The 15,712-nt window shown below is 41.2% G+C and overlaps 1 protein-coding gene across 1 annotated transcript in view; it reads right to left on the bottom strand.

The window, feature by feature from the left end:
• Positions 1-15,712, bottom strand: part of fbxo41 (F-box protein 41) — a 53,597-nt gene that overhangs the window by 35,068 nt on the left and 2,817 nt on the right. The window contains exons 2-3 of the mRNA XM_044029051.1: positions 4,707-5,504; positions 2,769-2,998 (exon numbers count right to left, since the gene is read on the bottom strand). Of these exons, the coding sequence (XP_043884986.1) occupies positions 2,769-2,998; positions 4,707-5,255 (779 nt within the window). The 5' untranslated portion in view covers positions 5,256-5,504. The remainder of the gene's footprint in view (positions 1-2,768; positions 2,999-4,706; positions 5,505-15,712) is intronic.

Below are 15,712 nucleotides of genomic sequence, written 5' to 3'. Positions count from 1 at the left end.
GTGATACTCTTTTTCCGTCTCGACTCTGAATGAGCCGACTGTTTGACTGCCAGCTTCTCCTCTGAGAAACAGGGGCGGGGGGGCGAGACTGGTCTGCTGGTAAAGCTGCAAAGAATTGGAGTCAGAGGCAAACGGTTTCAACATGATCGTCATCAATGCCGACAGGTCGCCGTGAACAAGCAGAAACTGTGCAGCATGACTATTCCTTTGAATCTAACCAGCAAAAATCTGATTTGTGGTATTCTCTAATACAGGGGTGCCTCTGCCTTTTCGCGTGGTGGGCCAAATATGAAACACCCACTGTAACAAGTACTGGGATCCCAGGTTCCTTTAACCTAGCGACCAATAACTCACCATTAAAACATTATTTTCATCAGAACCTGAAGTACACATGTTAAAATGCACTGCTAATTTTCCGGCCTACCAAGAAATGTTCATTTGCAATATCAGTGATCGCTATAAAAACACTCTACTGTCCCATACATGTCAGACTAAGTGACGTAATGTGCATTTATTTTGGAAATCTAAAATGACGGGTCATTATAGGAAATCGAATTGGCACCCAAGTGTTAGGATTTAACTGAATCATGACAAAAACATATCGCCCCTATCCCAGCCCTAGTGTTTCTGGCTATGGCGGAAAAAATGACATTAGAGGTGGTGAAGAGTGAACTCCTTAAAAAATAAATACAGGTCTGCCAAAAGTATGTGTTATTCCTGTGGCTGGGGCTTTTTAGTTTTGTATAAATACACATATTAGGATTAAATCTACATGTACTGTATGTCTGTGATGAGATTAAAGAGTCTTGGAACAATCCTTTCTGTCTCTGACCTCCTGTTGACATTCAGACCTGATAAGGAGACCGAGGAGAAGTGATAAAAACCCAGAGGAGAGCCGAAAGATGACGCTCACTTTTCTCTCTGACAGAAACACACAGGACTTAAATATGAGCCTCGACAAAGAAAATACAGCAGGGTGGAAGATGCTACGAAATGTACTACGACGTTTGGTGGTTTTTGTTGTTGTTCTTCGACCGTCATCTGAAAACAGACTCTGTCAAGCAATACTATCACACCTGACTGTTTACTGTGTGTACGAAGCATTTACCCTTCAAACTACTAAATCAAGCGGGTTTTTTGAGCAGTAGAATACACTTTTTGAGCACACTTTTTTTGTATTTTGCAGTCAAACTCCAACCTGATTGCAGCCGACTCACTCTGCTGCTGCCTCCATCTGTCATGTCCATAAAACAAATCACTTATCATAACACTGCATGCCACGAGATGAAAACCCAGCTACACTGAGAAACACAGACAGTGTCATGTGGAGCTGACGGGCTTAATTATGTTGTGAATATAATGATAGATAATAAACGGGAAAACATTTTATACATTAAACGCCACTGAGACACTGTATGTAAAAAATGTGGGTCGTGCTGTGGAAGGCAGACTCACAGTCTCCATTAACTTACATCACCACGGTGAGATTTACATCCTCGTGCTCCTTCCAGTTACAGTTGTACTTTTCACTATTTCACGGAGCAGCATGGCAGCTTTACGGTGAGACTGGTCTGAGAGAGTGTCGGGCATCACAGATGTGTGTGTGTGTATGTGTGTGTGTGTAACGAGGCAACTGACGGCCAGCTGCACGAGCAGCTCGCCGTCCCCAGAGGGAGACAGATGCAGGCCACATCTGGCTGCTGGATATCATAAGAATGATGCTATTAACGGGGCGGTGGAGGTGAAGGAGAGTGTTTCTATCCGTTTTAAATGTGTTTAATAAAAGCATCACAGTTAGGACCTGTGGTCCTGCACAGCTAATTTTACTATACACAGCAAACTATCAAATAAATTAATTAACCCTAACCCTGAAATAAAACTAACTTTTCCTTTTGATAATGTTTGATTATCTGAATAACCATTCCAGATATGTAACGTCACTTTGTCTACAGTCGATGTAATTCAGATTTTACTAGTTTAAATATGGGGATTGTCATGATCTACAATTGTATATCTATAATTCCAGTTTTAGATATCTTCAATTGAGGATAATTAATGAGACCTTGAACTATCCTTTCTACCAATTAAATGTTAAAACCACTTGCCAGAGGTTCCTGTTTGGTCATTATCGCTGAGATGCAGCAGTAGCAGACACCAGTAAGGACACAGGTAGTTTTGATGTTGTGTCATTAAGTGTCACAAGCACCAATAGACACCATGTGACACTATTCTCCTCATTGTTTTGATACGGAATTGTGAAGTTCTGTAAATCAAGAAGCATTTTTCCACTAACGACTTCTCCTGATGGCCAAAGAAGCAAGTCTTAAACACAAATGGTGTAATTACACTTGACTATGCAGTCAGTTCATATAAACATCATATAAACAGCGGTATCCATCCATCATATAACTCTTTATCCTCCACATGAGGGTCACAGGGGGCGCTGGTGCCAATCCCAGCTGACGTTGGGTGAAAGGCGGGATACACCCTGGACATATTGCCAGTCCATCACAGGGACACCACAGAGTCAAACAACCATCTACTCTCACACTCACACCTACGGTCAATTTAGAGTGTTTCTGGGTTGGGAATGTTTTTAAACTGTAGAACCGGAGAATCCCATACACACTCCCACACACACACAGGAAGCATGCAAACTCCATGCAGAAAGTCTCTTGTTCCAACAGGGTCGCAAAACAAGGGGTCTTGTTGCTGCAAAGGCAAGAGTGTGGCCGTGTGACACATTATAGTCAATCAAATTCACTTACTGCTGTTTGTGGTTGAGCTCTGCCTCCTTGTTCACCAGATCCTGCTTGAGGTTAGCGAGCATTTCCACAGAGACGTCCACCTGTCTGGAGAGCTCAGAGGCCTTGTCCTCCAGGTCCTGCTTCTCCTGGCTCAGCCGCTCGCTCTCCTGCTTGGCCCGCTCCAGCTCGGAGCTCTTCCTCTCCAGCTCTGCCTGAAGACGGCCCACACGCGCTGCTATTTTCTGCTCCACCTACAAGACATGAAGCGCTTGAGCTTCTTGATGTGACCACGTTATGTAAAACAAGATATGCTAATGAGGAGTTTTAAACTAAAGTTTGGTTGAGTTTGACCTCCACAATATAATATAACAGAGATTTTCTATCTTACCCTTTGACATTGTTGATGCCTTTTATTTTTGTATGAATGTTATTGACTTTATACCAATTTCAGTCAGCATAGAACTTCCTGATTACTCCGAGGCTGCTGGGCTCTGAGTCTGCGACACGTTATTCCCATCTGTAAGCGTTTAACTGATCAGATTCAGTGTGTGTCTGGGACATGGTCATTAATTTTCCCTCTGCTGCAGAGCTAAACGCTCTCAAACCAAACTGAGGAGCCTGGGAAGAGTAATGCCGGTTGTTCGGCGTCTAAATTAAAGAGAAAAAAAAGGAGATGGCTATTTTCCTTCAGCGTCTGTGAACCGTGCAGCAGCCAGTCTGAGCAGAGCAAATCTGTCCGCTGAAAAGTTTTATAGTGCTGGGGTGATATCGGAGCAAGTCGCCTATTTCATAGATTAAGCTACTTAATGGAACGGACTATTGAGAATACAAGCATATAAATTTCAAGGGTTCCACTTCCAGCATGTAGATGACAGATGAAGTTTTTCATCCAGTGTCACGGAATTGTTGTTGCAACACAGCATCATTAGTTACGAGGTGCAGCAAATTGCTCAGCAGCACTGCAATTAATGTCCAAGCAAGAAATGATGTATTGTATTATATATTTGGCGTCACAGGCTTGAAAAAATAAAAATGTATTTCCAGAAAATGTGGCTCAATTTCTCCCAACTCTTTGTAAAAGCTCAACAATAAGCAATTCACACAGAGCGTCAAATAAACACTGATCTAATAAATTTAAAACACCAAAAGTGTTTATAAAAATAAAACAAATGGTGGGAGAGTTATGTTTGTGCATTAACACTGTGGAACTGTGTATTTCGCCTGCAATGTTTGCTAAAGGTCTTTGTTGTGCATCATTTATCACTCTTAAATACCCTATATGTGTATTTTAAGTGACTATAAAACGTACTCCCTGACACAAGCATTGGTGATCACCAATGTCTATAGTCTAAATGTCTAAAGTCTATAGTCTATAACAGTGTTTTCCAATCCTGGTCCTCAGGGACCCCTGTTCATGATTTAGATGTTTCCCTGCTCCAACACACCTGATTCAAATAATCAGCACATTATTGAGCTCTGGAAAAGCTTGACAACAAGCCACTCATTTGAATCAGGTGTGGTGGAGCAGGGAAACCTGCAGGACAGTGGGTCCCCAAAGACCAGGACTGGGAAACACTGGTCTATAAAATGAAAATTGTAGGAGCCATGTCTCATTTTTATTTGTGAGATTTCCCCCCAAACCACGAGGGGGTTGTATTAAATGTCTTATGTTCTGCCTGAGGCTGACACTGGCCCAGGGTCACGCTGGGTTATTTGAGGTCCCCGGTCATCGATTGAAAGGGGCAAACTGTGCTCGGTTTTAGGTTTTGTTCTGATTCGTTTAACGGAAATGGAAAAAAATAAGCGAACACTGGAAGAAAATAAATCGCCGATATCATTTCAAGGAGGAATCTGTTCGTGATTTATACCTGAATGCACGTAAAAAACAATCCTTTCCAGCAAACAATCAGCAGCCAGTAGCACCACAGTACAGGACTTAGTCAGAGTGATCAGAATTACCTCTTCAGACAACTTCTCCAGCCTCTCATCCAGCTCCAGACGCTCAAACGCACGCGCCTTCAGCCTGGCCAGGCCTTCCTCATAGGCCGCCTCCACTGCGCTCGCTGCTACATTAGCAGCCACAGCGACAGCCGTGCTGGGGTTTCCATGGGTACTCGGGTCTGCAGATGTCATGGCTTTCTTCATAAAAATCTCCCCAAGGGGAAACTCCACATTGGGGATATACCGAGCTGACGTGCTAGAGTTAGCCGGGGTCAAACTCAGGTCGTCCGCACAAGGAAGTTCACGGCAAGGGAAGCGGCGTTCCTTTAAAGCCGAAGGCCGCAGCGGCTCAAAGGGGTCGTTGTTGTTGGCAGGTGTGAGGAGAGCTCCCTCAGCCACTAGGGGCAGCAACGCGGCGGCGTCGCACACACTGTTGGACTTGGAGAGGACGTAGAGGGTCTCGTACGTGTGGTTGTACTCCAGGTGGGCACGTAAGGACGACAGGCTTCGGAAGCGCTTGTGCTCCCCGCAGCGAGGACAGCGATATGGCAGGTCCAGAGAGGCCATTCCGTGCAGTAACTGCCGGAGGAGGAGGGGGGGCGCTCACACAGCACAACGGCAGCGCCAGTATGAGGTCACAGAAATCAAGCTTCTGACAGATCCTCTCATGGTGAAAACAGGACAGCTAAGGAAGGCCATTAAGAAGGGAGATCCCATGTGCAGTGGGGGAGCCCGGCTCAGTCACATGACCACACATTGCGGCAACAATCGATCGGTGTGTTCACTTCATCTTTCAGAGCTCCGCTCGCTCAGGCCCTGGAATTTGAAGGAAACATGACGAGTTTTATTTGCCTTTTCTGTGAATTCTTCAAAAAAGTTCAATGGTGTCAACAGAGAACAACAATGACTCATCCAATTAAACTATGAACATTATAATGTGAACAGGTGCTTAAAAAAAAGAAGAAATATTCAGCATTTTATGACTGAAAGGTTTTTGTTTTACTGTGTTGTCTCTCCTTGTACCATGAAACAAAAGAGGAAGCCTGCAGTTATACACACTGATCTATTAGTGAGAGACTAGGCTGTAAAACAGGCTGGACACATTGTCTTTGTCCAACAGTCCTTTACAAAGGTAATCCACAGAAAGAAAAACAGACACGGACAGAAGGGAAACTGTTTCCATTTACTCGTGTTTCTTGTGAAACTTATATTTTTAACAATCCCCCACTGATGGGTAAAGAAAAGCCAAAAAGACAAAAATCCTATGAGATGGATAAAAAAAAAAATGTGTGCCCCCACTTCTATGTAAAATGTAATTTAATTACCACTTACTGTACATCCTACATTATGTTCAATGTTGTTTGACCGAAGAAAAGAACATTATGATCACATCATGTTCTACATGTCTCAGTTGCTGCTATGTTGATGTACAAATTGCACACACTCATTTTAGTTCAGTGGTCACATATAGCGCAATTTCATCTCAAGTGGGCCAGAAAAGTAAAATCATAGCCTAATAACAAAGTTTTTCCCATTGTTTTACATTGAATTTATTTTTTTTACAAAACACATTAGGAACAACCTGAAGTTTTTTGAGAAAAATTTGTGCAATTTCAACAATATTATGCCTAAAATTAGCCATTTTTACCATGTGCATTACATGATCTACAAAGGCACAAAACATTTAGTCACAGTTATCTGAGCTGAAAAGTGTAGTATTTCACATTATAATTAGATTCTAAAATCATGAGCACTTTTCACAAATTCAGATTCACGGGCCCGGATTGGACCCTCTGGTGGGCCGATTCTGGCCCACGGGCTGTACGTTTGACATCCCCATTAACAGTGATTTGTTTTTCTGCAGCAATGGTGTGTACACAATATCTAAGGCCACACCCATATTATTACCAAGGTACCAGAGGTAAACTACACCCATACTAGCATCACTGAAGATGACCTTTCATGACCACTGAGGTACAGAGGAGACGCTGGTGTAAACAAGGAGCTGATTTTCTCCTCTGCAGTTGGTTGCTTAGTTTCAGAAAGTACAAAAAAAGGCTTCCTGTAATGAGATAATGATGAGGTGACACTAAAACAGATTGTGGCCAATAAGAATCTTAATTGAGGCAAACGTGGTTAACCCTTAGCATCTTTTTCAAAGCTCTGTTTCTGTCCGTCCAGACTAAAATGGAGCCCTGGAGTTTTCAAATGAAAACCTGAGCCAGCAGCATTTTCAAACCGCTGGGGCAATGTGGATGACAGGTGTACAATTTATGTGTTATTAATTGAAATGGAGTACTAGTAATGAAACCCAAGAATGGAGCTGGAACCCGACTCCCTTAATGTTCCTCAGCAGCCATTAAGGAGCAAAGCAGTAGGCAAAGACATCGGCTGCGTAATCACAAATCACAGATGCATGCCATTTTTCATAGAGGGCTCGGACACTGGAATTCCCCACAAGTCACTGAGACTGTTATTAGACGCCTGGTGAGGCTGGATCAGGGAGAGTCCTGGCAAGTCATGCCCACTTATTAAAGAAAAGGGTTTTCACAGACTCAGTCACTACACTGCAACACAGCACACTCTCCCATCTGCTTAAAATTACTACGTGAGGTATTTAACCAAGGCAGGAAATGGAGGGAAGTGAGGCTGCTCGGTAGCCACATGTCACATCCTGCCAATGCAGCTCAGCTGAGACATCGCAAAGGACGGGACCAGTGAATAGTGGGTGTGTGTGTGTGTCGTATCCACGGCACACACGCTTTCCGTCTCCTTCCTTGCTACCAGCAACAGGAGATCTCATCTTAGTCGTGTGCAAAAATACAGCAAAAGTGCAGAATCAACAACACAGAGGGCTCATCGTTTCCCCATTGATAAAAGTGCTGTGTGAAAACAGTGAATGGCAGTGTGTATTTCTCATGTGGACTGAATATCTGATGACTGATGGGAACACAGATGCATTAGTAAAGGTTTCACTACCACGGCTTTGACTCACATGACAGACCATCGAAAACATCACCATCAAAATAGAACTAGTTGCTTTATTTCCATTTCTGTTATCAATAATATTTCATCTTTTTGTATTTTTAATGGTCAAACGAGGAATGAAAGCTATATATACTGCAGACCTAGATGAAACAGAGAAAACACTCCAGTGTCTGTTTTCTTTCTTGCATCATTAGTGAGACAGATGGTATCAGGATAAAACAGCTCAATTTCTTTTAACTTTTAACACCTGAACTTGAGGTGTTTAAAAATAGAGCCTGGTTAATAAAGGTTGCCAACTCCTAGAGAAACAATGGAAGTTTACTGAACATAGAGTCAGGAGGGAGGGAGGGAGGGAGGGAGGCACCGGCGACTGGGCTCAAATACACAGAGAGAATAAAGGGATAGAAAAGTGATGGTTGAGAACCAAGAGTTGAAATGTTTGGGTGAATGCAAAGCTGAATTATTTCATTGGTCAGGAGGATAGATCATGAAAAGGGTTATTCAAGTAGTTCTAACTTACAGAGAGACCTAAAAATTGACATTATAGTCATGTGACGTAAAGCTGAGAAGGAAGCAGTTCCACACTCATGGAGTTGTGAGGTTTATGATCCTGAACAGTGAGAATCCCATGATGTTTGAATCAATAGCTCTGATCAGAGAGAGAGAGATAGTTCATCATTACTGTATACAATAACTGCAGCTTGTATTATAAATATTGTAAAAACAATACTTTCAGAATGCAAATAAAATCACATAGAAACCTCCTACAATATCTCACCCCTGTCTCCTAGACACTCAATTTATTTCATATAATAAATAATAATAATAAAAAAGAAGAAAAAAAGCTAATGTAATGGCTGACTTGATTACATTTGAATGCATCAAAGTCTCACTGCTGTCATGCCCGTCTCTGTTTAGGTTTAACCCTAACCACTGCAGTTATGGTAATCATGAATTTTCAGATGCACATTTATAAGCATATGTTTTACACAAACTGTATTTCTTCTTTTCTTTAAAAAAAAAACCCCAAAACAAAACAAAACATTTTCAGCCCGAAGAGAACGGCATCACATCTACTCATTTTCAGCTTCGCCCTAAATTACTGCCCCATTTAAATGTAAGCACCGTAGGTACGTGGTCACGGGTAAACACACAGTGTGCACCATGGTATTTAAGAAGTTTTAATTATAGGACGAATGGGATGCTCTATTATGGTGCTGCATATAAACAACCATGCTGTGCTGCTGCAGCGTTTTCTGTGCTAAAGAGCAAAACACCAGAGACATCGGTTTCACATCACAAGCTTCTGCACAGCCATGTTAATAGACAGATTCAGATTTTATTTTAGCACTCACCACATGCTAAGCCAGCTCAGAGGGTGATCCTTCAATGACTCTACTCATACACTAATCTGTATTAATGCTGTAAAAACAACAACTGCATGACAATATTCTGACAATTTATTTTAATGTTTTGTTAATTAAAAAAATAAATCAACAAAACGTTGAGATTTTCTTTTTGTTTAGGCCATTTCTCAAATCATTCTAAATACAAGTTCACACACAACAGAGATGTACAGAAGTCACATCGCAGATCTCTATGCCTGTATGTTGTTTACATATATGAATGCAGCTTTAACATAAGACTTTCATGGCATGGCATGAGACTTTCTTATTGTTAATTGATGTTTATAAGACAAGATTAAGACTTGGATGCACGGAAGGTGCTCTGGGCTCAAGCTGACACAACACTAACTGCATCACATACACTGCAATCCAGCCACAATCGCTCACTTCCAATGAAGGGAGTGACTCTAAATATACGTTGCAATTTCCCTGGTGTGACATTAGCAGACTGTAGTGTGCTGACATCTAATTTGGAAGCACGAGTCAGGGAGAGAAGCTGCAATACTCTTACTTGTGAGAAAAGATTATTAAACTGCAATGTTTAGCAAAGTTATAGCTGAATGAAGAATGCTTTTTTTGTTTTTTCATTTTTAACTTTTCAGTCAAACCTATGATGTCACAGATGAAAACAACCATACATTTTTAGCTGCCGGAGCATAAACTTGATCTCATCATCAGTCCATTTTTCAGTGTTGTAATTTAACAAAGTCCAAATACTTTGTTACTGTACTTAAGTACCAAATTTACTTTGTTATTTATATTTTTTCAACTTTGACTTTTACTCCACTACATTTCCTCTATCTTTGTTACTCCTTGCTACCAAATAAAATCAGAAGAAGAAGAAGAGTTGGTAATGGTCTGTATTTATATAGAGCTTTTCTAGTCTTGAATGAACTGCTTTACACAACTGTTTCAAGTTGCTTCACCATGGGGTTAAGTGTCTTGCTCAAGGACAAATATAGCCTAGCAGAGCCAGGAATTTAACCAACAACCTTCCAGTTGAAAGACAACTCACCCTACCGCTGAGCTGGGGGAAGTGTGAATGTGCAACCGTGTGTATGTTTTGCTCTTATGTGGAGGAAACAGAAGTTGGTCCTGCATTGACCAACAGATGAGCCAGTTATCTTGTTCATCGTTTGTCTTGTCTTCTGTAATTCTTGACACAGCGCCACCTCAGGCGAGGAGGGGAATACGTTATTCAAAAGGTTTGTTTCGTTTCACTAAAGTGTGAAAGTGTGAACGCAAACTCAGACCGGCTGAATGTTGCAAACCCCCAAGTGAACCAAGTCCCCAATCTTAGAGTCTAGTGGACTATTCGGTGTGAAAAACTACCTTAGTTTGACTTTGAGAAATTCAGTTTACTACGATTTTAGACAGACTTGCATGTTGGAATCAGTCCGGTTTTAGTCAGACTAATGTAACAAGGGACACAGGGAAACTTTTTAATCTCTAAATGACTCCCGACTACTCGCCTGCGAGAGCTAACCAACGCCCAACCATTTGTGCGACCAAAAGCTTGAATTAAGTACCACAAACATATATTTTCAGAAAGTTACAAGACAGTCCAAGGGTTACTCTCTTGACATGTGCAAAATAAACATCACAGAAAGATCATTCTTCCGTCCAAATCTAAATACTTCAACTCGAGCGACTGAGGCGGACATACTCACGTCTTAGTATTGGCATTGGAAATGATCTCATCTCAAAAAATCAAAAAATCACATTGAAGTATTTTTGATTGGCTTAAGTCCAAGTCAGGTGACTCCAGTCCACACCTGTGCTGAGGCCGACGCCACAGTCACTGCAACAGAATTCATAAAGTTTGCACCATGTGCACAAAGCAACAGCCGCCCTCAGGCAACATCAATGATGAGCCTGCTTAAAGGTTCCGCACCAGAGGATGAACGACAATTGATCAAATGAGCCTGAAGTAATTCAGAAATAATAAAACGAAATGACATGTACTGTAAAGCGAAATGCCACAGAGTTTCACCTAATCACGGCTCACCAGACCATCTCAGCGTCAGGTGAGATTTATTCCTGTGTGCCTGTCCTCTCTGATAAACATTTGTTTTGCCAGTCCTCTGCAAAGCTCCACCCAGAGACGCTGCAGCACTGAACTCAAACTGGCTGTTAGCATGATTCTGTACGTGGTGCTGGAGGTGCCAAGCCTACATGAGAGGTGTGACACGAGCATCCTCCTACACTTCAACAATGAAGTTGTCATCACTGCTGGTATTCCTCATGAAATAATAAAAAAAAAAAAAGCGCTTCATCCACAGCCATGGTATTACATTTATACTCAATAGTAGGAAAAACTCAAGAGAAAACAATGCAGTGAAATAATCCCAGTAGCCTTCCCTGGTTTCCCTTATATTGTACTTTATTATAGCATCAATGTAAATGCAGTTGTACTGCAGTCAACAGCCGTCTTAGAAGACAGAGAAGATATATATGCAATGTTTCCCAGGTGGAGAAACTACACGACGCTTCATTAAAACAATGCTAATGACTTCCAGGCTCCGACAAGAACATGACGCTCATTATCCTTTCTTGTGGGTAACATTCTACCTAGGCATATAAATACATTAAGTAGCTATTAACTAGAGCTGAATGACTAATCATTTTTTAAAGTAAAATTGCAATTTGAAAGAGCCCAATTATCAAATCTCAAAGGCTGCACTTTGGTCATTGTGCTGTGTTCTATGCACGTTGGAAACAATTTCTGTCTTTCAGTCCTTGTCCTCGCTTTACATTGTAAAAGTTTCCATAGCCTTCTGCGGACAGAATGAGTTCTTTACATGTATTTTAGGAAATAAAATACAAATAATAAGAAGCCGTAACGCAGCACTATCGAACTGCAGCTTTAATTGAAGAAATAATGTCACAAATCACAATGACATATTTTCCTTGAATCGTTTAGTTCTTCTATTTTCTAAAAGTAACCAGTGCAATTGCTAAATGGGTAATAAAGTACAAGACACAAAGACTACTGTCTCAATCTAAATGTGCTCCGAACCAATCAAATGCACGTCTTTTAATGTTAGGAAACACTTTTATGAAGCTGCTGCTGCTGCTGCTGCTGTGCAGTTACTTCCTCATTGCATCATAAAAGACTCTCACAGGATTCACTATATGCTTTAGAGACTAAGTTACTTTACTTCTAAATTTAAGTGATTTGCCTGAAGCACTTAAGAAATGATGAAGTCATTATGAAGAGTATTGGCCTTGGCATATCAGACAAACTTAACTTTATATTTACATTAACAAAAATGTTTGTTGATACTTTAGACCTCAGATTATGATCTGAATGTGCGACTAAACAGGTGAATAATTCTTAAATGATTTATGTTCTTAACTGTGAAGCTGCATTAACCCTTAGTGCTCATAACACACAACTCCTTATATGGTCTTCCTGGGGCTGTGTGTTTATGAGTCAAAGTTATGATTAATTTTAAATTGCATATTTTTATTTAAAAAATGGGAGGAGCGATAATTGTGCAAAAGTCACAAAATGTACAGTTTTTCTTTTCTTTTTGTTCCTCAAATCGAGCCAAGCAAACTTTGAACTGAGACGTTTTTCCACATTTCACAAATTCAATCCAATTTCAAAATGTTTTTAGTAGTTTTTGCTCAGCTGTGTTTATATAGTTGGTGAAAATGAAAAAACAACAACTATTTTTCATCATATTGCCTACAGCAGGGGCGTCAAACTCAATAACAGAGGGGGCCAGTTGAGGTCAAATAACCAGAACCTCCAAACAAATGATTTTTCATTGCCCATTTGCATCTGCCTTGCCTGATTTCCTCTGCTGTATTTCGGTAGAGCCAAATACAAATGAGGGGCTGAGCCCCCTTATAACCCCCCTCTGGTTCCGGCTCTGTGTTTTCAAAGTACTAATCAGTAAATGAGTGGAAAAAAAGCTGGAAAGACATAACATATTATCCTGTGGGCCGAAAAACAATTGCATGGCGGGCCGGATGTGGCCCGCCAGCCTTGAGTTGGACAACTGTGGCCTATGGGTTGAACTGGGGAAAAAAAAATCTCATCGCCTCTGAACATACATTTTAAAATAGTTATGGAAAAAAAAGCAGCCCCAATACTCTTTTTTTAAGGGTTAAACATATTACAAAGTATCTTCCCTGAATCGCATCATATCTAGATACGAGTGCTATTTTTACACATCACTAATCTTAAGATGTTTGCAAATTATTTCCCAATGTTGCAAATAAACCCCATTATTTCAGGTCTTCCACCGAGTACAGAGTTCTAGTGATTTCATAATCATTAAGCCTGTTAAATAAAACACACACACACACTTACAATAAGCACAGAGTTTTTCAGCATATAAAGCCTCCAAGCAAAAAAGTTAAACTGGTAACTGTTTAAAGTTCTTAGCGCAGTAACTGGTGCCCGTCATTCAGCCATTACTTCATTAACACAAGGACGACGGAAGACATGCTCTTGGCCCCAAACAGCAGACACTGAAGCCATTTTAGCATTCAAGTGACCGTGCATGGAGAGACTGAGCATAACACGAAAGCTAAAGCTGCACGGCGCTCACTGCGGCGACACCGGACGAGCATCATTAAACTGGATCAAACCAGGACGAGGCTGAGGGACGGACTCGTTCCCCCAGTAGTTCACCACTGTCTGCTATTGATCCACACGGCTGTTAAGTGAAGCAGTTATACTTTGGTGCATGTGCATCAGCGATGCATGCCAGGAAGTTGTGTTGGAACACGGTAACCGCTCCAGTCCACACATATATTATGTTACCGGTACGGAAGACAAAAATGAAGACACCATACCGACGTGTGAATGAAAGAATATCAAACATCTGACTGTTCTTGCAGTCCACTCAAGAACTAATACAACCAATCAATAAGTCACTTACAGTATACACTGAGTGGCATTAGTCTGTACCACTGATGGCTTGTCTTTCAGAAGAGTTCTCTTATTCAATCAGAGCGGGACAAGAACACATTACTTTCAATACATGAGAAAGCTTCTTGTGTACATACATGATGAAGCCGCCGCGCTCGCCAAACCATTCTGGGCATGAAGCTACGACAGAGGACGTCTGAGGGAAATGATGCAGAAAATGGCTTCCATGATATGTGGCCGCATTTGGACTGTCTAGTCTGAGGTCCTTGTTAAACTCATTAATCCTGAGCCTGTGGAGGCACGATATTCATATTGCGGGTAAAGATTAAATGTTTCATATTCCAATTGAGCTCTCGGCCTAATACGGATAGAAAAGAGACGGAGCATTTAACACAATTTGATAGCATGTCAATCCGTGTGATTTCGGATGGGTTGAAAGACCTTAAAACAATAAAAGATGAGTAAGTCCATGTTAAATGAATGAGTTTACTCATTAATATCAGTATTTTCCACATACACACGCACGCACACTCATGAGTCGGACAGACATGAGCTGTCAGAAAATGTCCCAAGGCCAGAACCCTGAGCGTGATCCTTGATCTTTGAGCGATGGTTGAATGAGCACCAAATTGCAGGGAGGCACAACAATAACAGAAAGGCCGGAGGATGTTTGAAGCAGCGGTGCACGGGCATACTGTTAAAACAGAATTTAATATTCAGAATTTGTTATAAATTAAAGATTAGACTGGTCGCAAGAGGATTGCTACTTACAGTGCAACACTGGGAAACGATGACATTACAGGTTTTTACACCAAAACAAGACATTTTAAGACATCAACTTTGACTCTGAATTGATCTGGCAGGCACTCTTTGTGTAGCCAAACACAGTGAGTCAGTGTAAATCTCTGTGCTACTATCATCCAAACTGTGGCACTGGGTTTTTTCCATTGTGACGACTATGAGAAGCCCCGTAAATTTCTTTGATAGTTTGGAGTAAATTGTGAAAACATCAATCTATAACTGAAAATAACTTAAAAATGTACTTTGTGCTGTGAAATCGGATTTTATAATTGTAAGCTGAAGATTTGCCTTCAGTCACAGATTGTACAGTTCAGAAGATTAGACAACTGAACGGGTTGTGATGCAGATTACGAGAAAATTCCATCCTAAATGTTGGAGATTAACGCATGTTTTCATGATTTTTAAGATTTTTATTTTAACCTGATCTATAGTTTAGTTTGATTCTTGTTCTGGAAGTCGCGCTCATGACTCTTCCGGTGACGAAACTCTCTGACCAATCAGTGGCCGGCAGTCTGTTGGTGTCACATGTTAGTATTGGCAGGTACTAAAACAGTACCAAGTACCAGGTACTATCACTAATGGAAAAGCTAAATCAACCAAGTCGAATCGAGCCATGCTAGACCAAGTCGTGCTAGAACTGTATAATGAAATATCGCCAATAGTGACAACTCTTTCCGAAGCAGGTCAGGGAACTATGGTGTCCTACCAGAAACAATGCTGCACATCTTTTTCATTTACAAAGAAAGCTAACACTGCAAATGTAAGCATACGCTGACTGATTTGTCCAGTCAGGCTTCCGTAGAACATGAGGGTACAAGATGGATTTTAGGACCTTGCTCCATAAAGCAAGGTCCCATTATCACTACACAGTACAAGGATTGAGAAGGTATTGCAGTACAAATAGCTTGGGATTTTATTGGATGACTGCGTCTCCTTCACTC

Source organism: Solea senegalensis, linkage group LG6 (assembly GCF_019176455.1).
Source record: "Solea senegalensis isolate Sse05_10M linkage group LG6, IFAPA_SoseM_1, whole genome shotgun sequence".
In the NCBI taxonomy this organism is placed as follows: Eukaryota; Metazoa; Chordata; class Actinopteri; order Pleuronectiformes; family Soleidae; genus Solea; species Solea senegalensis.
The sequence above is the reverse complement of the archived record's forward strand: the minus strand, read 5'-3'. Positions and strand labels throughout refer to the sequence as shown.